The sequence below is a fragment of the Rhipicephalus microplus genome, chromosome 1 (assembly GCF_043290135.1).
Source record: "Rhipicephalus microplus isolate Deutch F79 chromosome 1, USDA_Rmic, whole genome shotgun sequence".
In the NCBI taxonomy this organism is placed as follows: Eukaryota; Metazoa; Arthropoda; class Arachnida; order Ixodida; family Ixodidae; genus Rhipicephalus; species Rhipicephalus microplus.
In genome coordinates this window covers 263,655,925-263,680,927 of record NC_134700.1, presented here as the reverse complement: position 1 = coordinate 263,680,927, position 25,003 = coordinate 263,655,925, and the positions used below count along the sequence as shown (strand labels likewise).

Below are 25,003 nucleotides of genomic sequence, written 5' to 3'. Positions count from 1 at the left end.
TTAGGAAAGAAAAAAAAACTTTCAGCAAGCAAATTTGCATGCGCGCCTGACATGAATAAAAACAAACAAAAGTTGTCAGCTTTTTCTATCAAATATAATGGTAAGACTGAGAGCATGCTTAAAGCCGTGCGAGTGCATGTCACTGTACCTTTCAGTGACATCAAATGACCGAACAGCCTAATAACTAACATAGAGCAAAATGATGCAATCTACGCATTGCGCTGCTGCTCCCATGATTAAATATTGCGGAAATTTTTCACGTCGAACACATAGTTGAACGTCCACGCGTAAACGCCGCTACTTTAATAGCGGTTCTACTGGCTCAAGAATTTCGAGAACTATTTTGGCCTTCATTCTCGTTACCCAACATTTTCTCGAACAAATAATTATTTTCCACAAGTTGTATCAGCCATATGGCTGTAGAAAACCCAGGATGAGTGACGCATTCTCAGCATTCCCATCCATGTCAGGCCTATGGGCTAAAGTCTTGCCTTGCAGCTGGGGCACGTTAGCAAGCGACACCAAAATAAAAAGTGTCCCGTCAGGCTGCGTGGCACTAATGGCTCCCATCTAACCCGGCGTCACGTTAACGTCAGTCTAGCGATAGCTACGCGTGAAGTAAGAACACAGGCAAAAAAGGCGAAGAACTATGCCCATCGGCTACATCAGCAAAACTTGCCTTCCTCTTGCCTTCCTCATTGCCTTTCTCCGTGCCAACATATAAGCGTTACAAACTGTCCGCGCTGTAAGTTTAAAGCGCCTAAGTGACGAAAGCAAAAAGCCCACTTGCAGTAAGTGGCTTCCGACTCGACTCCCGGCGTATTTCGTGGGCAAAAGAAGAAACATCAGCCCATAGTGAATCCCTCTTCCGTTCAGCTCGCGATAGGCCTGGTTGCAAATGCACAGCTGCTCTGCTTCTCTCGTTTCTTCGTGATAAAGCTCGCAGTTGCCTGCGGCAAAACATTTCCCTCGAGCTACTCTTCTTCTGGTTATTCACGCACTTTAAGAAGATAAGCAAGCTGTCGTCGCCAAGCCCTTCTACAAATAGAAATTTCAGCGTGTGAAGTACCTGCCAAAAGATTGCAAGTGCCGCTGAAATAGGGAATAGTCTCGTTAGTTCTGTTTTTTTTATTCTGCTGGGCATGCTTTTTTTTTTCGCGTTCCAGGAGCTGTCAGATCTTAAAGACGTCATTTTTTTTATTTTGCTTTCACTGTTTAGCTTTAGAAAAATTATTTCTGAAAAGCTCACTTCGATGAGCTTGGAAACTACAAGATTCACACAAAACTACAAGATTAATTTGTAGCGTGAAATCTTTAGCTCATCCTGCCATCTCAGTTTTTTTTTCACGATTAGGGAAATTAAATGCGAGGTTCGTCCCCCGTGTCATGCATTAGAGCTCTTGGAACCATCAAAGCCTTTGTCAAGGCATCTCCTTCTTGCGGGTCGCCTTTGTCGACACGCTATTTTTGTTCTGCATTACGGTTATGCTTCAGCGCTGATGAAACAGAAAAAGAAAACACAAGTTCTACCATTTCGCCATCATCTGCTCGTGATAAGAGACGTCCCAGAGTTTCTGCTGTAGTTATTGCACTTTTTGTAACTTTATATGCAAACCTCTGAATCGTATCATAACAACCTGTTCTGCTATAATAAAGGGGTAGCTCTATCCTAAACCTTGTAAGGGCTCACAATGGCGGAGGAGCGTCTACTCCTCCGCCTTTACACCAAAACACTGCTGTGCCCGGCAGTTTTTCAATATCTCGATCCTGTTTGTACAGGAAAATGCCCGCACTGTGCGGAGAAGTCTTCGGACATCTTTCACATGGTGTGGGCATGCCAGTCAACCCCTCGCCTCACCCCGAAACCGAACCCCACCCGGGAAAACTGGGAGGTGGCCCTGCTCGGCTGCTCCGACCTAGCGAGCCACAAGGCCCTGGTAAACCGATCCCGAGTCGCGCTTGATGCCAATGGGCTTCTGCAATGAGGAGCCCACCTTAACCTGTTTGTGAGGGGTGGCTCACACCACGCCACCTCCCACATACTCCCAGTATATAAATAAAATAAGTTCTCTCTCTCTCTCTACTTCTAGACAGATTTCTCGGCAATGTATTGAAGCCTACAAAACCAAACTGTGCAAATGATGTCTCTAAGAAATTCTGTCCCAGAATTGTGCCCGTATTTGTCTATTTGTCTACGAGACAAAGAAAAAAGAAACTGCTTTACTTTCTACGAAAGTCTCTTTGTGGCAAAATACAGTACACGCCAGTACACTATGTATATTTGTTTTAATTAACACACTATCATTTCTTATTTTCACACGTGAGAGAAGGTCGCACCTTTTACGCGAACCTCAAACACTAATGGAGTCTGAGTCTTCGGAGAATTTGTCTTTAATTCAGCATAGCGAGCAAAACTTGTTTCGTCTTGCGATTGTGATATCATACAACGTAAATTGAAAATCACCTAATTTAGCTGAGAATATTACTCTGCGATTCCATTCCAGCTCTAAAAAAGTGGCGTGAACGTTTTTAGAGCAGATCTCTTGTGCCTACTCGTTGGAAAATATTTGCCCTTCAAGTGTTTGGCTTGAGCTGAAGCTTCATAACAGTAGTGGTGTTATGATTACGCTAAAGGCTATAATACAACTTCGCTGACACCTGACAGTCAGGATTGTTATATAGCTTATATCACGGCACATAGCTTAACCTGTTTTGTGTATACCGCTATAGTTTTAAACCTTTCTTTTTTTGAATCCTCCAGTATAAAGCTCTCGCTAGGCATCAAATGTTATTGCTCTAATTGAGCGTATCAATTTTTACCTATTATTGTGAATAGTTGAAAGCCTCTGTATTACCATAAGCACTCCCTTAATAAAGAGTTGCACCAGGCTACATAAAATATCATAATACTTTTGGCCATTTCTAGTTCCGACACGTACAAATATCTAACTTTGGTGATATACATCGACTAAAACTTGAAAAAAAAACATCGCGATGGCTGATTAGGCACGTTCGTATTAGTAGATAAACTACTGCCTGCTAGACTTGCTTGAATGGCGGAAAGTGGTAAAGAAAAACAAGAGCCTTTCTTTTCTGTCTCTTTGGTGGATCGTATCATTCCGCTAAAGGTTCATTAAGAATGTGATCTTCCTCTTACTTCTAGTTGGCCTCTTCCTATTGCTAGGTCTCCTTCCGAGTGCTTGCGCAGCGCACTAATACTGCTCTCTCCTGAACAGTTAAGAGAATGTCGACCTTGAACTGTCAGTTTTCCAGGATATGGACAAGCATCGTTTGCTCTATAAAAAGGAATAATGCCCTGGGCGAGCAGCCATCCTCTTTTGGGGTTACTATCGCGTTGTTTGGTCTTGTTCTCACTCTAATGGGCTCAGTCTGCTCCGTCCTTGCGCCCAGACGTGGCGACTTAGTTTGTGAGATCCCTGTTGCTTGAACGTATGCGTATATGCCATAATTCGAGTTAGGTTTGTTACTCGTCGGCATCATTTGTTGGTTTTTAACGCGACAGCGCAAAAAAGCTCGTCTCACCGGAATTCCGGCGTCACCGTCGTTGGTTATCAACGAAAAGTTACTTTATGTGTGACCAAAAATCGAGAATGATGCAAATAAAATAAATAAAAATACTGGGACAGAGTGGGGATCGAACCCGGGTCGTTTGCGTGGCAAGAAAATGCTCTACTGCACGGTCACGCGTTTTTTTTTATTCTCTCTTACATTGTATTTAATACAAATGCGGTTTACGTATATACATAGCGTGCAACATGCAAAAGGCCGCTTCGACAAGTGTACAATCAACATTACAAAGCAAATACCAAACAACACAATGTCTAAAGGGGTATTTGAGCAGCACACTTCACGAACTTTGTATACCAGTCCGGCTGCATGAAACTGCAGTTGATCACAAAAATTTTAAGCTGCACAGTCAAGGTGCATCGCAAAGACACCATTGGTTCTGCATGCCTGTCTAACATGCGAGTTTTTTATAAACCATGCGTGCCCGTTCACAACAGCATGTCAACTAATATATCATTGCAATTTGGTTTGTGAATACAATGAAAATAACTTCTGCTTGAAAATGCAGTGAAAGTAACTGTGATGCCTTATCAAACGCTCGCGTCACGTATACTTCCTTCACAATGCAACATGAAATGTTGCAGCAATAATGTAAGGACTCGCTCTCTGGATTTCGTGCCGACCGGTTGTGCCCCCGCGATCTCCGACGGCAGCGCAGCTCTGGCCGACTAAGCTCGCCCTACGTCCTCTCCTGACGCCGACAAGAGCTCTCGCCGAGTGGTGCCCCGTCCTCGGACTCCTGCGACCGTGTCCATCTTTCCTATCTCCTCTCTACTTCTGTCGTTTTGTGTCGTTTGCTGTCCCTGCGCCTCGCTCTCTCCTTCCTCTTTCTCTGTGTATTTACATTTTAATTTTATCTTTTTAATCCCTCCTTAACCCCCACCCCTCGTGAGCTACTGTTGAGGTGTCCTCCCCCTGAGTTACGGGGCTCACTTTTCACTTCTTTTGATTTAAAATCGCTCACACTCACAATAATGCTTCGTACAAGCACCCATTTCCAGCGGGCGTCAGAACATGTGATTATCATAAAGACTTCGTGGTTTAAAGCCTGTCACCCGCTATGCAAAAGGCACACACGCTATTCCGCCTATTCTCTTAAGGTCACGTAGTGGGTGCAAGTTCGAAAAGGTTTCATGCACTAAGCGTTTTAAGCACGCATTATGAATAGGACATCGCTGTCGCGCACAACTCTTAAAGGCGGGGCTTTAAGGTCCTCCAATTTTTACAGCGGCCTCATTGACGTGCTCCGTATATGTATTATATATCCAATACTCGGTGTGGTTCAACATAAAAACGAACACAATGAATATAAGAATTAGACTTTCCGCGTAAGCCGATGTAGGAAGCGGAGTGAACAAACTACCTCCTGGCTTTACAACCGGGAAGAACGAATTCTCACGCCAATATACGTATTGCCTGGATGGCACGAAAACAGTGCGAGTTCCTGTCAAGTCTTTTGTAGGTTTATTGAACAGATTTCTCGAAACGCTACACAGATGCTGATTATTCGCTCCCAACCAATGACGCTCACGCCAACGCCGAAATTTCTGAGAAACAAACTTTTCAATGCTATCACGTTGAACGCTACAGACGGCCACGCGCACTCCTTAGCTTAAATTTTTTTAGGTTTCATTTGTTGTGTATTACACGAAAGCCCATCATTACGCGTTCATGCAGTTCAAATTCATGCGAGGTTCACAATGCCTGTCTCAGTGTTAAACACAGGCTTTTTGACATGTTCGATAAAAATGGTATTGCAGATTCCGTCGTCCACAGTGAAAGTATGTAAGCATCAGCAAAGAAAATACTCGGCCCACGTGCAAACAGAGCCCCAAGCTCAGTGCCCGAGTTCAGAATGCCTTCAACGTATTCCGGCTTGTCAGCTCCTTCCCACCACTTCCGTGCAGCTGACGTCATTCGTCAAAACTCGCCCCTACTGACGGAGCTCTTTCACGCGTTTTATTTGCAACGCAGTAAATTGGTGCGATCCCACTGTGGAGAAAATAAGAGCTTCAAAAGGGCACTTTCAGCCGGTTCGAGCTGCAGAAGTTTGAAAAATACTACAATTATGTTTTGTTTTTCTTTGCACACATTGGGCTCTATGCCGGATCCACCAAGAGGGTATAGTTTCGCAAGCGCGTGCTTTTTTAATAGTATAAGAATCAAACTGATCACAGACACAAAACGAAATAAGCACGCACAAGACATTTTAAAGTGGAAGTCATGGCACTCTACGGGATATAGAAATATCCTGATGATAATTACTTTTAAGATAAAAATTATTGAGTAGACAATGCTCACATTGCATAGTTCATGACTATGACTTCTTTTTTTTTCTGTTCTACAGGGAATTTTTTTTTGTCTGGCCATGGCAGATCAAGGAAAAAAAAGAAAGTCGCATGACGGGCTTCATGCGGGAGACGTGCACAACTTCAGTATACTTGGGGTAACGGTGGTCTGCTAGGGCTATATATGGCGTCTCGCGATAACTGGTGGGTGAAGTCTCTTCGAGAACAGTGTACGGCCCGATAAACCGTAGCTGAAATTTGTCGCACAAACTAGGTGCGCGAATAGGCGTCAAGAGAAGCACTTTGTCGCCAGGTCGAAAAGACACAGCACGATGGGATTCATCGTAAACTAGCTTTCTCTTTTGCTACCTGGCTTCAGTATTCATTCGAGCACGTAGGCGACACTGGGTGAGTCGTGAAACGTATCACTCGGAAGCGGATGTATATGAATTCGCATTGCAAGTAAAAAAAAAAACGTACAGAAAGAAAGTATAGGGCAGCGTCCGAAAACTATATAGGTAAAACGGTGAGTAGCCTACTGTCGCCTGAATGGCCGTATCATAGGCAAAAGTAACGATTGGTTGAATCGCGCCCCAGTTCTTGTGGTCTGGTTGAATACAGGCGGTGATCATGTAGGCAAGGGGGCGGTAAAACCGCTCAGTCAGGCTGTCAGTCTGTACATGATAACTAGAGCTGGTCATGTGAGTTGTGCCGGAGGCGCGAAAAAGTTCATTCAATAGTTGTGAGTGGAAAGCTTTTCCATGGTTGCTGAACAAAACACGCGGAGCACCATGGCCTAGTATACTGGCTTGACGAATGAAATCTGCGAGTTCAGAAGTTGAACCAGTAGTGACAGATGCCGTCTCAGCGATATATCTATCGGTGCTATTAAAGCCGGAATCGCTGCATTTTTCTCATCTTTTGCAGGTGAACACAGTGTTCCTGGTAAACATCATCCGCATTCTGCTCACCAAGCTCCAGTCAAACACCTCCATCGAGACCATGCAACTCAGGTGAGTGTTTCGTTTCTTGCCTAAGCGAGCCATTCGAATAGGACCCTGCACTGCACCGACCACAACGCAGAACCAACTGCTTCTGTTTACCATTCTTTCGTAGTCGACGCAGGAACCATTCCACAACACAATGTAAAAAGGAAAAGCACCTGCGCCTAATATCGTAACGGGAAGATCATGTTTACTAGTAAGAGACAGAATAAACTCAGTGACTGGCAGTGTGGCACCGCGCTCGTGTGTTATAGTCCGGTCGGCAGGAACGTGTGAAATAGTAGCGCAGAGTAAAATGGAGTAAAAATGGAGAGAACCCAGCAGTAAACAATGGAGAGAACCCAGCTGTGTCGTGTTGAGAGCAATTGTAGGCGAATGTAACAAACGGTAACGTATAATGTCCCAGTCACAGTGGTCAGCGGAGAAATTTTGAGAGCATTCCGGTAAGAGTGTGGTTGAGGCGCTCCGTTAGACCATTCGTTTGAGGACAGTAAGCAATAGAAAACTTGTGTTTAGTGGCGCAGAAGCGGAGCATGTCATTGTATAGAAAGTAGCTCGCTCGGTTGGTAAGGAGCTGCCGAAGAGCGCCGTGGTGTAGGATGATGTTGTCCAGAAGAAAGTCGGCAACATCAGTGGTACGACTGGTTGGTAAGGCCCATGCGAATATGCGTGCAGCTGAAAAAAGAATTCGTTGCTATTAAAGTCAAGTCATGTAAGTATAGTGCGATCTAAGGCTATCTTTTGAAATGTTATGCTGACACTCGTTAAATATGCCATGTAATATCAATAGCAGTCCAGGTGCGAGATCATACATTGGCTGTTTGATGAAAAGATTGGTTGAGGGATAGATTAATTCAAGGATTTATTTTAACGCGTTAACGTATAGGCCACAATCGGGCAAATAGGTCTTCCCAGTGAAAGCGGTGGTAACCCAAGGCAAAATTCAGGAAGCTTTGCATTTCTAATAACTCCAACATTTTCCTCAATGGTCAAATGTTTACACCATCTGTATTATCTGAACTTTGTTCATTACAGCTTGAGTGTTCTAACAATTTCATTAAAACAGGCCCCAGAGGTTCTTATCGTGTGTATTATCCAATCCCTTCCGCTTTTGTTTTATTTTATGCCATCCTTCTTTTGTGTGCGCGATTCATTCTAATCTAAACGCTGAATTTCAAAAAACAAGAACTTGATTCATTTTTTAACATGATGCACTGTGACGACCGCTCAGCAATACTCATCAGGAACGTTAGAGCTAAAGCTACACTCCTCCTGGTACAAATGCAAAAAAAAAGTCTGATTTCGTGAATGTGAACCCCTGGCTAATCTAAAGTCATTCTGGGCGTCTTTGAGCTGCGTCAGTGACACAGAAACCTATTCACACATATGGTGCAATGGTACTCGCTTATTATACTGTCCCTGCATATGCTATACAGGGACACTATCAAACTGTACAAACTATATATGCTATGCTGGATATGTTATGTATATACAGTTCAGCTGATGAGTTTGCATTTACGTTTATGCAGCGTATCGAAGCGCATCGATTCCGGGCTTCGGGGAAATGCCAGTCACACTGATGAAAAAAATGCCCCCACTTCCCCGAAGGAAATTGTGCGGAAATGCGAATGCATTTCTTGCGCCGAGAGAGGGTATACTATTACCGTCAGATGTTCGCCTTCACGGATTTCTGCCAGCGCCTTGAGGGGCGCCCAGCCAGCGAATGGTTGAGAGTGAAGAGCGAGCAGACGAGAGAGTGAGGTTCCAGCGTTCTCGGCTCGTTGGGGTTTCACAGCGGCGTCTCGAGGACACATTTTCTGACGTTATTGAGAGGCGCCCAGCCAGCGAACGGGAAAGTGGGACACAGGTAGGAAAGAGAGCGAACGGCGAGAGAAGCAGCGGTGAAGCACAGCGCCTACCCTCTCATACTCTCTCTCGCACCACATGTTCCGGTTGCTAGGGGCGAGGATAAGCACGTGCGCCCGCAGCTGTTGCAATGGGAGAGGGAGTGAGAGCGGAGATATAACACCCGCCGGTGCACGGACCCTACTGCAGACAACGCTGGATGCCTGACATAGCCCGACTAAGAAATGCATTTGCATTTAAAATTGCTTTCTCATGCGTGTCCGCAAGCTGGATCAAAGTGCAGCTGCGCGTGAGACATACTGAAGCTCAACGTCGGAGGCTTGCCGACAGGAGGCCATAGTTCGGGAGCGCAAAGCGGAAACACATCGCCCCTGAGGCAACTCGTCTTACTTTGTCAAGTATTCCAGTTCAAAAGAGTAGTTAGCTGGGCCTTCTCGTACGGAACCATGGTATTAAGCCGCGCGAAAAACTAGACACACGCAGGAAGGTATTCCAGTTCATTGGTATAGAATTCATTGCTTCACCATGCCGGTGACACATCGTATTTTTCAAACAATAGCTTGCATGAAGCTTCGTAGAGCTTTCATGATTAGTTTTATACAAGAATGTTCGTGACAGACCCGCTAGGCCTCGATTCTTCGCGCCAATGACTTGCAGCGTAGAACGCGATCGAAAGTGAAACTGGAGGACTCACGTAAGTACAAATGAAGAAACAAGAGACAGCGTCACTTCCGCACGTGTGCTCTATTCGCCACTCTTGCAACAAAACATGCGGGTGATTAACGACGTATACGATGAGCTGCCACTTGAAGGGGCCCATAAAAACAATACGTAAGAATGCAATGTGCCTGTGAGAACCACACAGCACAAGCTGTGTGCTTCTAGTTGATAGTTTCCATGATCTAAATAATGCGTGCTTAAGAATCAGTACAGAATAACTGAAACAAAAAAGAGAGCGCGATCAAGTCTACTCCTGTCACAGACACCTGTTTCCAGCCGAACGTCTGGAAAACATCCCATTAGCAGATCTCTAGCAGCGTTTCTCCGAGTTGCAGCTTTTATACGTAGTAAGGAAGCCCTTCACTTGCACAGCAAGACTGTGGTGGCGACGTGCTCGAGTGAATAAGTGGGAGCTTTGTATGTTTAGATGTTTACCCTTATGTTTACGCATTCAAGTATATACGCACCGAGTTTTCAAGTGAGCTCATTGGACGAGCATTGGAACGACAGAATGTATTACTTGTTGCAATTCAGGGCAAAGCATTAGGCTTTTAACTTTGTATGAAGATCTCACTAGATTGGTTCCTGTATTGACGGCTTTTAGTGGAGTAGGGGATAATGGGAAGATTAAAGTTAGGAAAGTCTATAGTTAGATCAAGACCTGTAAAACCACGCTCTTTCAAAATGTGGTTAGTTATCTGCAACTTCAGACTACAATACTATATGTCACTAGTATGCGGGTATGTGTTTCAGGTGATTGGTACCCAGTATCTACCCAGGGACTACAAGAACACACGTGGGCAATTTTGCTGAGTGATGAAATTTTTCAGGGGCGAGCTCCTTATGGCATAGCTTGTGCATCCCCGAAGTGCGTAACCTGCGGCCCATACCCACATACCAGTGGCACATACCCGCCCTCAAGCACATATCTGCATGCATGTCCACATGCTACGAAAAACGTTTCACAGTGTCGTTATCACGCTCTCGGTGTTAAAGCGCTGACAGCAGAAATGTGCTGTTAAAGCGCTGACAGCAGAAATACTCTCGCTTAGTCCTTGTATCGTGCGCTGGATTGCGGTACTTGTATATGATGCATATATATTAGAAAGAAGCGAGATGGCGGTACTTGAAGTGTCCACTAGATGGATGAACAGATATACAGACAGACAGATATACAGATGCACGGGCGCAAGGACGAACGCACGGACGGAAGCTTGGATGGATTGATGGATGGTTTGCCCCACTCATCATCATTAATTCCGTGGTTATGCTGTAATTGTTTTTAAAAAGTCATAACCATTAAGGTTTATTAGTCTGCAATATGAAGCACTTCTATTTAGGCATCTGTGAGCCTTATAACGTGAGTCGTCTGTCTTGTTCATTTTTCACAATTAAAAATTTTATTGAAGTATGGCTTGTGCGAACACTCCTAACTGTAAGTGTCGCTCCCTGAAAAAAAAAATTATTGTAGGGACAAAAAAAAGTATTCGTCAGTGCACTGAACTAAAACAAATTAGATCTGATGTATAATGAAGGCATGGTAATTAAATAACCAATTAAGTATGCACTCGCACTCGGGGCACATTCGTATACCAGGCATTCAATTCCAAATCCATTTTTTTTTTTCGTAGAAGCTTCATTGCCTTCTCAGACTTCTGCAGACAGGATCCTATCTCAGCCCGGCTTCATTGCATAAATTTTATCCCGACATTTATCCCGATAACTCCTGCAAGCACTGCAACAAATTCGCCAGCCTAGACCCTATTCTCGGGCGTTTGCCCTCGTTACGAGGCACGGTCCAGACCAATGAAGGCGATTGGCTATCCGCTATCAAAAGCCCCGTGTTGGGGATCCACTGTGGGCTGTGCAGAGGGCCCACGATGCGGTGGTCAGACTTGGCCTGACTTTCCCAACGTGTGAATGGCTCGCTGGGCTTTGAGTCATGTACCTCTGGACTTACAATAGTTTCTCATTCATCCATCCATAGCAGCTTCGTGAATTATGATCGCTCACTCATAGTTAGCATTTGGCTTCTGCCGTTGTTGCAGTGATGTGTTATTTTTCGTTGTATTTAATTATTAGTAAACTTTCCTCGGATGTATGCACTTATGGTAAGAGTGCGAGCGGTATCACTTTTCGAAATGTCATATGAGCATCACTAGGTTAATTACCTACTTCGGTTTTTTTCCCACTCACCTTTTTTACTAACCACGACATTGTAATCTGTTTCTCAGACGATGTTTTGCACCTTGCTCTCGCTATTTCAGACTGTGTTGTTTCTGACAATATAACCCCTCGCTTGAAAGCAGCAGCCATAACTTTATTTTCAATGCGGCAAAGTTACCGAGACAAAAATATTAGGTAGAGCTGTTTGATTCGTACGTATGGGGCTAATAAACTAATTGCGGAAGGGAAGGTGACTTGCGTTGAAACCTCCTCAAAACTGTGGAAGGATGGGGGGAGGAGACACTGGCATACACACAGTACTCATTCAATGAGTGAATTTTGTTGCCTCCTTAATTCTTGTTCACCCGTATGCGCTTCACTACAACGAGTCTGTATACGGCCAGCAGGAAACGAAGTGTTGCATCGCGTGTATACGAAGAAACTTCACCGAAACCGCCATACTAGCATACGATACCTCGAAGGTTGTTCACGCTTGCACCAGTGTCCCTTCAAGTTTTGACAGCATATAGAGCTATAGACTATCATACTCGTTGCAACATGAATCACAACCCGGTAAAATATTTTCGGTGTCTGTATTATCCTTAAGCTAACTACACCAAACGAAAAGTTTTGAAACGAGCATCACCTAATTGTACGAGTGCTCAGGTTGTGAATTTTGTATGGGTTTCTCTTTCACTCTCTCTTTCCTTTCTTTTTTTCTTTTTGCGTAGGTAGGAGCATAACACAAGCAAGCTTTCAAACAACATGACAGCAACCAGTGTAAGCATTTCACGTAGCTTGTTCGAGAAGGAGGAGAAAGGAATGGCAGAAGCTTGTGGAGGAGGTAAATTTTGGGGGGTATATGAGAGGCCTATACACTACATATCAGAGGCTTAAAGCAAGAGAATTAATCAAAAGTGCAAACGTTAACACTGGTGGGCCGAAGCTATTAGGTACTAATTGCTGCTGCCATCGATTCATTCCTATATACAATTTCGCACGTGTCTGCAACATCTGTTTTCAAACTGATGCTTACTATTATGTTTCTCTTGTTTTATTCTTTTATTTGTTCGGGTTTTTTTGTTTTTGGGTTCAGTACTACTATCTTGTTGATGGTAATGCTGTCTCTAATGCAGCCTATACATTCCTGTCTTTTTTTTTCATATATATGAACAAACAAAATACCTTTCGCTTCTCGTGGTTTTCACATTCATGCAGATCAGCTGAACAACGTTGAGATACCTTTTCCCGCACATTATTTTGTTTTGTATGGCGTGAAAAAAAATGTCTGTCATCCTAACTTCTACCGAGACGTAGGTGTAGCGGCAAGCGTTTCTTTCGCATCAATGTAGATATATTTCTTTGCAGCGTGGGTATCGAATCACACGATTATTTTACGGAGTCCAGAGAAATCGGAGTTGAGATTTTGCTGCATTGATGTGGTCTTAAAGATATTGACTGGGGCAGCATCAGTTTCCAGTTCTCTGTAGCGATTTACAGCAGAAGCGTCGTTTATCCTGAAATTTGTTGAGTGTCGTCTTCGCCGACCACTGAGGCAAATTCATGCGATGCCAGACCATAAGTTCTTGCAGAGTTTTATTTTCAAAAGCTCGTTGTCTGAACTATAGAGAACATCACCAAGGCATCGTGTTTGTGTGCTGTACTGCCGGACGTAGAACAGAAGATATGCGACCGCTCCTTCATCACCGCAGTGTGCTAAGGCAGTGGTGTCACCCACACCTATGCGCAGTGCATATGCAGGGGTAAACTCGGCGACCAACCATCACATATACAGAACGGTAGCGTAAACGAGGTGGTGTCTTGGTGTATGTCGGAGGCTGAACGTTGGATCAAAGGAAATGAAAGCGTTAATGCGTGAAATATGGCTTGTTTCAGATTGATGCGGTGGATTGGAAAGCAATCATGTCGACTATGTCATCTTCCAGAAATAACGTTGCACAATATGGCTGACTTTACGTCAAACGACTCTAATTAGAACGCTGTTGTGTTTCCGTCTGTGACTGACTTTCCTTTCATATCCTCTTATTTGACATTCATTTCTCTCTACTCTAATGCTAATCTCCTATTTCCCCACCCCAGTGCAACATAGCGGGTAATAGCATTTGGTTAACCAGCCTGTCTTCATCTATGCGCAGGCTGTGAGTAGATTGTTAGTGCATCCGCTTATACTGCAGGAAGGTGTCCAAGGCTACAGCCCTGCTGTTCCCTCTCTTGGGCATCACGCACCTTTTCTTCTGCATCAACCCTCGGGATGATGCCCATTTTGAAAGCGCCTACGTCATCTGCAACGCCCTGCTCCAATCGTCCCAGGTAACATTCTTCGCCCTCATTCATTCACTCCCCACTCACTCTCGGTCGATTCTTTCTCGATTATACGGCGATGCAACTTGGTTAGTTGTCAAGGTCGAGGATGTTCGCCAGACAGTTGCGTGCGAATACTGTATATGTCCTGACTATTGAGAGCTTCACTTTCGTTTCTCAAGACTACTTTAACTTCACCTCATTTCTTCGTAACAATCGCTGCTATTAGCACTCCTACCAAATGCGATAACGACACGGGGGGAGTTTTCTCATAGCATTTTGAAATTAACGTGAACCATTTGTTTTTGGGCCCATATTCACCTTAAATTTAGCAAGATAATGCGATGGTGAGCTGCGGAGCTATTTAGCTTAATTACGTTGCGTGCCATGCATACGTGTCATGTTTGCTTAGAAGCGTACTTACGCGAAAACTGCACGAGAAATGAAGTTATCACCAGAAACTCTGAGCCATGCGTTAAGTTAATAAAGAGAAAATTTAAACAAGAACGCTCTTTAAAGGGAAACGTCCGATTACATAACATGCCCGTGTCGAATCACTTTATCATAAAGTTTTACTTCTGGCTTTCCTGCATGACCTCTTAGATGTCCTAATCTTGCGCTAAAGGATTACCAATTGTTACGGTACCCGTTTTTCTTTAGCGCGACCTAAAGCTTACTGTTCAGTGCACGTCTAATCACCAAATGTTAACGCGAAAAACGCCATTAGGCATTTAAAATGAAAAATGTTCGACCTGCAGTGACCACGAAGTCGTACACGCGCTGCAAGCAGTGCGATGTGAATGCAATAATGACTTGTGTTTGTGCTCGCGCATGCGCCGTGGCAGGACGTGCTTCCTTATTTGCCACAAGGGCCGCACGAGGGCAGTTTCTTATTTACTTATATCTTTTATTCGGTTTTCGGACACAAAGACTGTCTGGAATGCTCAGTGCAAGCTGCGCCTCGTTGTTCTAGAAGGTTCACGATTATAGGAGATAGTCTGTTAAGATCACGCCCACTTCGCGGACATTACATATTATTTTGGAACCTACGCTGCTACTAGCGATAACGCTATAATGTTCGACGCCACGCGTACAAATGCCGACGCGCTTCACCGATTGTCAATTGATCGACGGCCGACGCTCTGCTCGCCGCTATCAGTGACCGTTTCTTGCTGTAATCTGACTTTCTTTTTACGTGACCCGAAGTTCAGCCCAAATAAGCACTTTAATATTCGACTTGTAGTCTGCTCCCCTTGTCCACGTCACGATCCCGTGGCAATATAAATCATACTTGAAATGCGATGATTAAAACTGCCTAATTCATTATCTTTTCATTTACACCAGGGTCTAATCACACGTTTTGACCTGCAGTTGTGATTCCCTTCAACAACCTCATATGTCTATAGATCCCAAGAGATGGAAAAGGTGCAATAGGGGAGACGGAAATTAAAGGGGGCCAATAGGGTTAAGTAGTCTGAAGGTACAACATAATAGCAACGAGCAAAAGAGCGGGTTGATAGGCTGAACAGGGAAGAGGTCTTTGCCTGCTGTGGGCGTAGTCAGGAGGAGGAAGATGATGACGATGATGATGATGACGATGATGATGATCATACGCCTAGCACAGTAAGTTAAGCGAGGTCTAGATGCGCCGCATTAACACCGTTTTAACTGCATTGACTTCAGCTACACGCATGGCACGTGAATCCTTCCTTCAGAAGTAATCAAATGACATTCCACACTCCTGGTGCTCTTTTTAGCCCCTGCAGATGGTAATTGCACGCACGCACGTTACACACATACACACGCTCAAAAGCCATCTGGATGGCTGAAAGCTCGCCACGCGAATATTCGAAGGAAGCTTTAGAAAACGTGACGAAGCATGGAGTCCAGTCGGGTAAACAAGCTTCTTCCGGCCTTTTAGGGCCATCATGCTGGACCCCTGTAAAAGCTGAGCAAACAGCTCGTGAATAGCGTAATTTGTTTCATAGGTGTAGGCATTAGCCGTCGCACAAGGGATATTCACCAGAAAAGCGCATCGTCCCGGCTTCAGATGAATCGGCAAAACGTAGCAGTCTCACCTGAATTACTAAGCAGGCAGTGGCCTTAAAGCTCGATTCCTGCCACCATTAAACCCCAGCTTCATGTCTTTGGGGCACAGAAGTTCCCTCTCTCTTTTTTGTGTGTGTATCTTGGAAACAAAAAAGTGGCGCCGTATCTGCACGTTACACAGCAAATATCGTCTTGCGTGTGGAGAAATAGTCTTGTGTGTGGAGAGATTGAGCAAAACGTTTATTTGATGTTCTGCGCAAGAAAATCGTTGAATAGTATTCTGGAGGCGCTGCGTTAGAGTGCCTCGAGCGTGCAGCGGAGGCGAACGAGCGCATCAAGTCACGTCAGACATGAGACATAAGCGCTATCTGACAGTTATCTTGGAAAACGAAGCGTGCGACTCTAAGACGGGTGCGCCCGTCTCAGAGGTGGTAAGGTGTAGAACACAAGGCGACGGGTAGGTGCCACCACCGTGTCGTCTTAGCAAAGCGTTGGAAACACTTACCTTTTCGTGCAAGCGTTGCCTGGTGAGTGCAACGTGATAAACGCTATGGTCTTTATAATTACTTATGTATGTTTTTTTCTAGTAAGAGGCAGATATACAGAATATTCAAGCATTGTTATGGTGCCTCATATATGCACAATAATTGCTTTTTAATTGACAATCAAACAAGTATGAACGCTGAATCTTGAGCAATATTGGTGGGTTCTGCGGATGGGTTTGACCATTCGGAGTATCGTTTGGCCACTTTGGTACCGTTTAAAGTACCGCTAGAAGCAGACAAACAGACAAACGTACAGACATACAGACCAAAAGCCTTGCGTCGGAGGTCCCCAAGAAAGGCTATCGTCTTTTAAAAAAGAATAAACGTGTGGTTCCAGGCACCTCAAAACAGCTTAGAGAATCCCATTCGACCCTGTATGGTTCCATTAGAGTTGCGCTTCCTTGTTACAGGAAGTTTAGTTCGGACGTGAGAGAGTGGGTACGCATCCAACGCTCCTGCACGCTCGATCCGTCGGGATATGTCAATTAAATTTAAGCTATAAATACCTGAAATTTCGTGCAAAACTTGCGATTCAAAACACCACCAAGCCAGCGCCTAATTCGCAGCACTGTCACAGCGAAAGCTAGAAGAGCGGTCTTTCAGAGCGTTCTTTTAACACTCTTTGGGTAGCTGCTACAAACAAGCACACTTGCTGGGTACCCACTACGCCATTAACCGTGTATTAAGCAGGAATTTACTACGCCATCTTTCGCCATTCTTCGTGGTACCCGCTGCACACTCTCAAGAAACAAGTGCAAAATCGTTGTGCTGTGGCTGACGACGATAAACAACTACGCCAGAAGCTTTTGTAATCACCACAATCCCTCACGGCTGGTATGCGCCACCGCTCATACGTGAACTTTTTTAGAGGGTTGGATCATTCGATGACCCACTCGTTGCGCAATTCGCATTATGTGGCATGTGCATCTGGTTGTTCCTTTGCTGTTTTAAAACGCTTTATTACTCATAATAATGCGATTCTTTTCCCGACGTCAAGTCTGCCTATAGGGTCAATTTGGCTCAGTGGCAACGGGGCTCAGTGGTAGAGTACTGGGCTGGCACGCAGTGGAACCGGGTTCGAATCCCATTGTGTCCTAAGTAATGTTGATTTTCTTGCTTCGTGCGAGTGTGGTTACGGACACCGGCGGCGGCGGACGGCGCGCACGTGACCCGTGTTGTGATCTCATATTTCGCTGTTAAAATGAGAGTGTCATTAATTTTCAAGGACTACAACTGCCATAATGCCAATAATAAGGAAGTGAGTTAGCGAGTTCCTTCTAATTTATTACTTTAATGTCTCTTTTACTCCGGCCAAGTCTTTCTGCTTCCAGGTGGGAAGCAGTTCATGTGCGATAAAGGCAGGAAGTAACCATCATTGCATTTTTATTGTCTAAAAATTGCACGCCCTGCATTCGGATATTTGCTCTTTTAGATGATTTCCCTCTTTCATTTATTGTCAGGCCGAACTAAATATAAGGCGCAATCGCGCTTACAAATTCTTTTTTTCTTGATTTTCTTCACTATGTCACGACCGTGGCATGTTCAGACCACTCGATCCGCAGCACGAGTTGTTTCTCATTAAGTCCCATAAGCGACAGCTCAGACCAGGCATCTGTGGCCACATAATCTGCCCTTCCTCGCCGCACAACACATGTGCAATGTTCCTTTCTGCCACCCTGTTCTGTAATGAAACCGCGAAGGCCCGTAATAATGTGTATCAATTTCCCTTCATTAGGAATCAGCCGGAGCACACCAGATAACATGGGTTACTGAACAAAAGTTTTTAACGTGCGCTAAATACGCATACCACACGAGCTACACACAGACACACACACACACACACACACACGCGCGAACGAACGAATGAACGAATGAACGCACGCACTATGTCACACAGAACAGAATCGCAGTTTGGGGATGAAAGCCGATTTACACACACACAACACACACACGCGCATGCACACACGTACACACACACACACACACACACACACACACAATGTCGCGCACAGAAAAGAATGGCAGTTTTGGGGTGAAAGCCGATTGCCGCCGCTCATGCGGGTCAGATGAAGATGATGTGAAACGGCAACCTCGACTCGGAACGAGATTGGCTCCCGCGGCTGCGGTCACATCTGTTCACATACCCTTTGTTTACCACGCGGGATCTGGATTTGGTGCACATAGATTACGAAGCGAATCGAGAATGCGGGAGACGCATGATGCGGCCGGCTCATCCGCATCAAAGCCGCATGCGATCGCATTCACGTTCGCAGCTGGGGTGCGCATTGCTTATGCAAATAGTCCCGCTGGTTACGAAACGAGATCTGTGTAAAGCTATGCGCCACGTGAGTTCATCGTCCTGAGCACACAATACATGCGACCGTTCGCACGTAAACCCACGCGTTGTCTATACGCGTCGCGTTTCGCTGACGGGTTGAAATTAATTTTTCGGTGGTTTGCGAATGTAGAAACGGTTGATAAATGCATTTATTTTTTCGCATCATTACATACGTGTGGCGTGTCCCCGTGCCGTTAACATACGTACTTGCCGGACTCACAAAATTTATTCTCCTCTTATGAATAATGTTGACCGTAAAGTAATGATGTTTATTAGCCGGGTTACATCTAATGACACGTCACACATCCCAGATGGCTAACGATAGCGTTTTCTGATTCTTTATAGCGTGAAAACTTTCTGCAGATGCAGGCAGAACAGTGTCGATATTGAACAAACACCAATTACGCTCTTGCCAATCGATTTGTCTTCTAGTTTAGATTGACAAACGTTTTAAACTGGTTTGTCGACGTGCTCGCCGAAAACTGTTGACTCACGTAAGACAAATAAGATGACGTGACTCAAGCTCATGAGATTGTCTAGAAACTCGGGCTTGCTGCAGTTAACAAAGTTGCCGCAATATGTTGACAAACTCAACGATCAAACCCTGGTCGCGTAGAGTGCCCGTGAACAGGCCGCCAAGCTCCGCTTGGTGGTCCCTATAAGTGGTAGTATCCGGGTAGCGCGGGATCTCCCTAGCGTCTTTTCTGAACCAAAATAAAGTCATCAAACGTTGACGCCTTCAAAAAAATCCATCTTGCCATCCATCATCTTACACTGACGCCGTTGTATAACCATAGGTGGATTAACTGGCTAATATGTTGTGCGCAAGTGAGCCAGCATTGGCGCACAAGAATCGGCTATTATTGTCACACCTAGCTTACAATCTCAGCACTTGAGAGAGAGAGAGATATATATATATAAAGATGAAAGGAAAGGCAGGAAGGGTAACCAGACGCACATCCAGTTTGCTACCCTGCACTGGGGAAGGGTGAAGGGAAGAAAAGAGTTTGTGGAGAGATGAGAAGGTACACACAATCACGAGCACACTCGGGGGAGCACACACAGTCTACAGGCGGTCGCTCAGGTTTGTTGACATTAAGTAAAGTAGGAGTGCTTTAGTCGCTTTCTGCGCAACTGAGGCAGATGCCCAAGGTCCTAGAATCTTCTGCACACAAAATGGTGTGGAATCAAGTTGATTCAAAACCATCCGGAGCTGGCATCGCTGTGTGTCGTAGCAAGCGCAGCTGCACAGGACGTGTTCAATGGTCTCTTCAGCTCCGCAGTAGTCGCATGCAGAAGTGTCTGCCATACCAATGCGAAAGGAGTACACTTTTGTGAATGCAACACCCAACCAAAGGCGGCATAACAGTGTCGCATCGGAGCGGGAAAGTTGTGGTGGTAGCTTTATCTTAAGCGAAGGATCCAGTTCATAAAATTGACGCCTTTGGAAGCTGGTAGACGACCAGAACGTGCGTGTAAGATCTCGAGCCAGCAGGTAAAGTTGTCTTGCTGCATCATTCTTTGATAGAGGAATCGGGACCACACGGGTTCCTTCATGGGCTGAGCGGGCTGCATCACTTGAAACAGCACTTGAAAACAACAGCAAACACATGTAGGTGCCCAAACTCTCATTAAGTATTAGTCATCAATTAAGGTTCGCTGCTGTACATTTGCAAGACTGTTCTCCTATAGGGCAATCAGTGGCCGTATTTCGCAATGTCACCTCATTTCTTGTGTTGGGGTGTGTGATGGGAAGAAAGGGGTTGTTTGCCATAGACAGGCGCAATGGCATGATCCCAAATATACATAGGGTTAGCCATTAAACGGTAGCAATCATTAAAAGCAAGTGAATATGTATAAAATAATCAAGCAATAGTACGGCCGCTGGTGTTTAGGCACTTCACGCTGAGCACTTGCACAACCGAGCACTTGAGAGAGAGAGAGAGAGATAAAGATGAAAGGAAAGGCAGGAAGGGTAACCAGACGCCCATCCGGTTTGCTACCCTGCACTGGGGAAGGGATGAAGGGAAGAAAAGAGTTTGTGGAGAGATGAGAAGGTACACACAATCACGAGCACACTCGGGGGAGCACACGCAGTCTACAGGCGGTCGCTCAGGTTTGTTGACTTTAAGTAAAGACCTAACGCTTTCGCTACATTGAAGCACATCTTGATAAAGTCTTTCTTTATTGCCAAGAGAATGTTTAGGACTGCATACAACTGCTGCGGAGGTATTGAAGATAGATTGCGGATGACCTTAACGTACTTCATAGCTAGGCTAAAACGTAACAATAACATTATTATTATTATTATTATTATTATTATTATTATTATTATTATTATTATTATTATTATTATTATTATTATTATTATTATTATTATTTCGAAAAGCACGAAAACAGGTTGCTTACTTCACTGACAACTTCTAAAACTTGTGATCGTTAACGGTGTATTTATAAGCGCTTACGCTATTGCAGCATCGTTTTATTTGCAGCTGCGTTACCAGAGTTCAGCACGGGTTTGATTATCGCAAGCTCGAACCATTACTAAGAGGACAATAAGATCGAGAAATTGTAGTCAATGTGCGCGCTATTATTATTAAAATTTTCTTAGGCTTTTACCAAACACCACCATATCAATATGAGCCACGCCGTAGAGAATGGCTCCGGTAATTTTGACCCCCTGGTGTTCTTGACCATTCAGCTATTAATCTATAGCTGCGGGTGCCTCTAGCATTCTCTACCCCCTTGAAAATACCACCGCTGCGATCAAACTCGCGTCCTTCGAGTCAGCAGCCAAGCACTGCAGCCACTGGCGTCACCACTGCTGCCGAAAGCGCGTTTTATTGCTAAGGCTTTCAGCACGAAAGTGCTTTATGCCGGGGTTTACCACGGCTCCGATGACGTACTTTCGTCACGGAAGTGGCGTTAAAAATTATATACTAAAAGATTGTACAGCCGTGGCCACGTCTATGTGGATCGCTCGAGAGGCCGGTTTTCGCTCTGCAGGCCGTAACCTTGAGGCAGTTTCGGGCTCTGAAGTGGTGTATCAGGAGCATGCACGGCCCAGTTGTCAGGCTGACCACGTCACAGTCTGATACTGCCCCAAGGTTTCGCCCCGCAGAGCAAAAACCAGCTGTTCGCGTGCTCTACACAGACGTGGCCGCGGCTGTACAAATAAAATCCCGAAGGCAAGCGTCTGCCGCGCGCAATCGGACCAGCAACCTCTCGATTCTCAGCGCGCGGCGCTAACCACTACGCCACAGGGTGGTCGTTGTGTGGGATGCCAACGGCAAGCGATTTATATACGTCCTACACCGTTTGGTTGTCCTCGGAGCTTCGAAGCTTTAGCGCGTTTCGTTATCAGTGGCGAGATGGCGCGACAGGCTCACGTTGGGCGCGCTCTAAAGGTCGTCGCCTCCACGAAGCGCCGCCTCCGCGGAGCGTGTCCTCTCCTGCGTGCATGCTTATCAGACTCGTATTTTGGGAAAGGACGAAGGTCACTTCGCACGCTGCCACGGCCATGTTTACGAAGTGAGCGTGCTGCTGACAAATGACGCAGGAAAAAATGTAAGATTTCTTGGCGCATGTCCTGTGCATACTTGCGCACTCGTTTCGTGCGTCTTTCTGTTTCATCAGCGCGCTTCAAGTGTCGAGCTGTGACAGTTGTTAGCCCGCGCTCGTCCTGTGTACGCTGATTTCGTGCCTGCTTTCTGCTCGAGGTGAGCGCTGCAAGTTTCGATATACTTGCCATTCCTAATGTGACTTCACAAGCTGCAGCTGGAACAATGCACACTACCGTAAAGACACGTTTCACTTTCGTATTATGCCGATTCCTATATATAACGGGATTAGCCGTGGTTTTTTCTTACTTTGTTGTTTTTGATACAGTGAAGTTATTTAGGTTGACCCTGTGCTTTAGGCCTTGTTGACGTGGTCACGCTAAAATAAATATTGGTCACATGATCACAATGGAGAGGGCGTTGATGAAAGAAGCACAGGAAAGGGGGTCACGTGATTAATATTATGTGTGGGCTAAACGGGTGCGGGGAGGGGGGTTCATTTGACGAAGCTTACGTAGAGCTGAATTAAAGTAAGTGCAACGAAAGAGCGATCGAGTTCATCGTGAATGATGAAGGATGGCATGAGCAGCGTGAGGTAAGGCAGACTCAACCAATCAAGATTTAGCTTCTGGTATGGGAGAAGTGCCTTAAACGTATTTGGGACAACATCGAAGAAGATAGTGGAAGGGAATGAAACGTTCAACAGCGTCGATTTCCGGTGGCTTGCACTGCGTGGAACTAGCTAGACTGTGGTGTAGCTGTGGCTATAGGCACCCGGCAATGCAGTTTACGATATCTGATGGTAGCGCTAAAACACACAGCCTAGCGAGTAGGCGCAGCAAAACCAAGTCTTCCAACGGAAAGCCTAGCGAGTAGACGCAACAAAACTAGACTTGGCCACGCATATTATTTTCTTTTTTAGTTGTGAGCAAGGGGTCACAGCTGATTATGTCAGCGCCCAGGAAGCCTTCTTTGAAAACGCGTAAAAAAGGGCATTGACACTTCAGCTTCTCAATGTGTTCAGCGAGAGTTTCATTTTCTTGGTATCCCTGGTGGTTGGTACCAACATGCTGAGGTGGCCCAAAAAGCTTCGTTGTGCCTTCTGGTCCACTGTCAGGTGCCTATAGTCTGTGGTAGCCTTGACAACGATAAATGCTTAAAAGGTAAAACTTGAAAGGCAGTCATCAAATGTATATATGTTGAATTTTGCGATTATTTTTTACATTGTCTGCAGTAGCGTCGCATAGCAACATAAAAAAGCTTTTGGCTGTAGTTCCCGCGGGTAGCGTAGAAACTGTGGCACTGTGGCCACATTGTTACCAAACACCAAGGTATACTCTATTCATGCGTGTTTCAGGGAACTTTCAACAGGCGCCGCTGGCTCGGCTGTTGACGGCTAGGTGGCACGCCACGTTGAGAGTGCCCATTGACGCCGTTATAGCCGTACGCTTTCAAGCGGCACACCGATCTTACTAAGGATCGCTTTATACTTGCAAAGTATCGATTGGGAAGAGAACTTCTCAATGCGTTATCTTGCCTTTACCGCGGAATATACTGCACGTAAGTTTCTTTTCTCTGCCAAATTGATGGATTGCTTCCACGTTGCACGTGATAGCGGGTCGCTATCGCTACTATAGGTATGCGTCATGGAGACGGGAATATTATATATGCCAAAAAAGTATTCTATTGCACGAAGTGCTTTCAAGATCATTTGCGTGGGATGCAATGCCGGAAGTGTCCCTGAAGGCGCCGTTTCATCTTGAAAGGTGACACGAAAGGAAGCCCATTTCTGGAAATAAGTTTAAAGGTATTCAGTGCAGGAAAAAAGGTTAAACGGCACCGCGCTTCAGCAACTCCTTCGGCTCGAATATACTTCAACTCGAAAAGGAACAAAGATAAGACGAGAGCTTTCTCTATGGTTAATAATATTTCCTGTAATCACATGGGTATTTTTTATTTTTATTTTTTTAGCCCAACCTTGTCGATCCGATTGCTTCTCAGCGGCCGTTTTCATTATACAATCGCGTCCTTGAAACAACTCAGTCGTTAAAAGCTCTTTTTTTTTTAGTCCTTCACGAGTATTGGCTGGAGCTCATCTTGTTTACGGGGATGTTCTGTCTCAGCTGTTTTAACGCTCTTATGCAGTGAAGCAGTATCCCCACACTTTTTACGGATTTTTTTCATCGCCATCGTAACAATATTTGTGCGTAACTCGGTGCATGAAAGACAGAGTTGCAATTTCGCTAATACGGATACACGCTATAGTTCACTTTGGTTTGATGTTTCCCGTTAAACAAGCCATGAACAAGAAGTGTGGCACATCTACAAGAACATATATTGCCGCATTGTCAGACACAAAATGAATGAGAAAAAAGAGTGAGGTGGCTGTTTCTATATTCATTTATATTGCCTGCAGTAGGACTACCTCATGTATGATAATGATTGCTTCAAAAAGTTTATCTAGTAATATAAGCTTCCCGAGCACGTTTTCATTCTAACCTAATCTGTGAAACAGCGATTAGCAAGGAGAGATTGACGTTAACTTTATCGGCTACTC

At 45.0% G+C, this 25,003-nt stretch overlaps 1 protein-coding gene across 1 annotated transcript in view; it reads left to right on the top strand.

Moving 5' to 3' along the window:
* LOC119164990 (corticotropin-releasing factor receptor 1) overlaps positions 1–25,003 on the top strand; it is a 181,937-nt gene that overhangs the window by 138,946 nt on the left and 17,988 nt on the right. The window contains exons 8-9 of the mRNA XM_075868576.1: positions 6,804–6,889; positions 13,828–13,963. Coding sequence (XP_075724691.1) covers positions 6,804–6,889; positions 13,828–13,963 — 222 coding nt within the window. The remainder of the gene's footprint in view (positions 1–6,803; positions 6,890–13,827; positions 13,964–25,003) is intronic.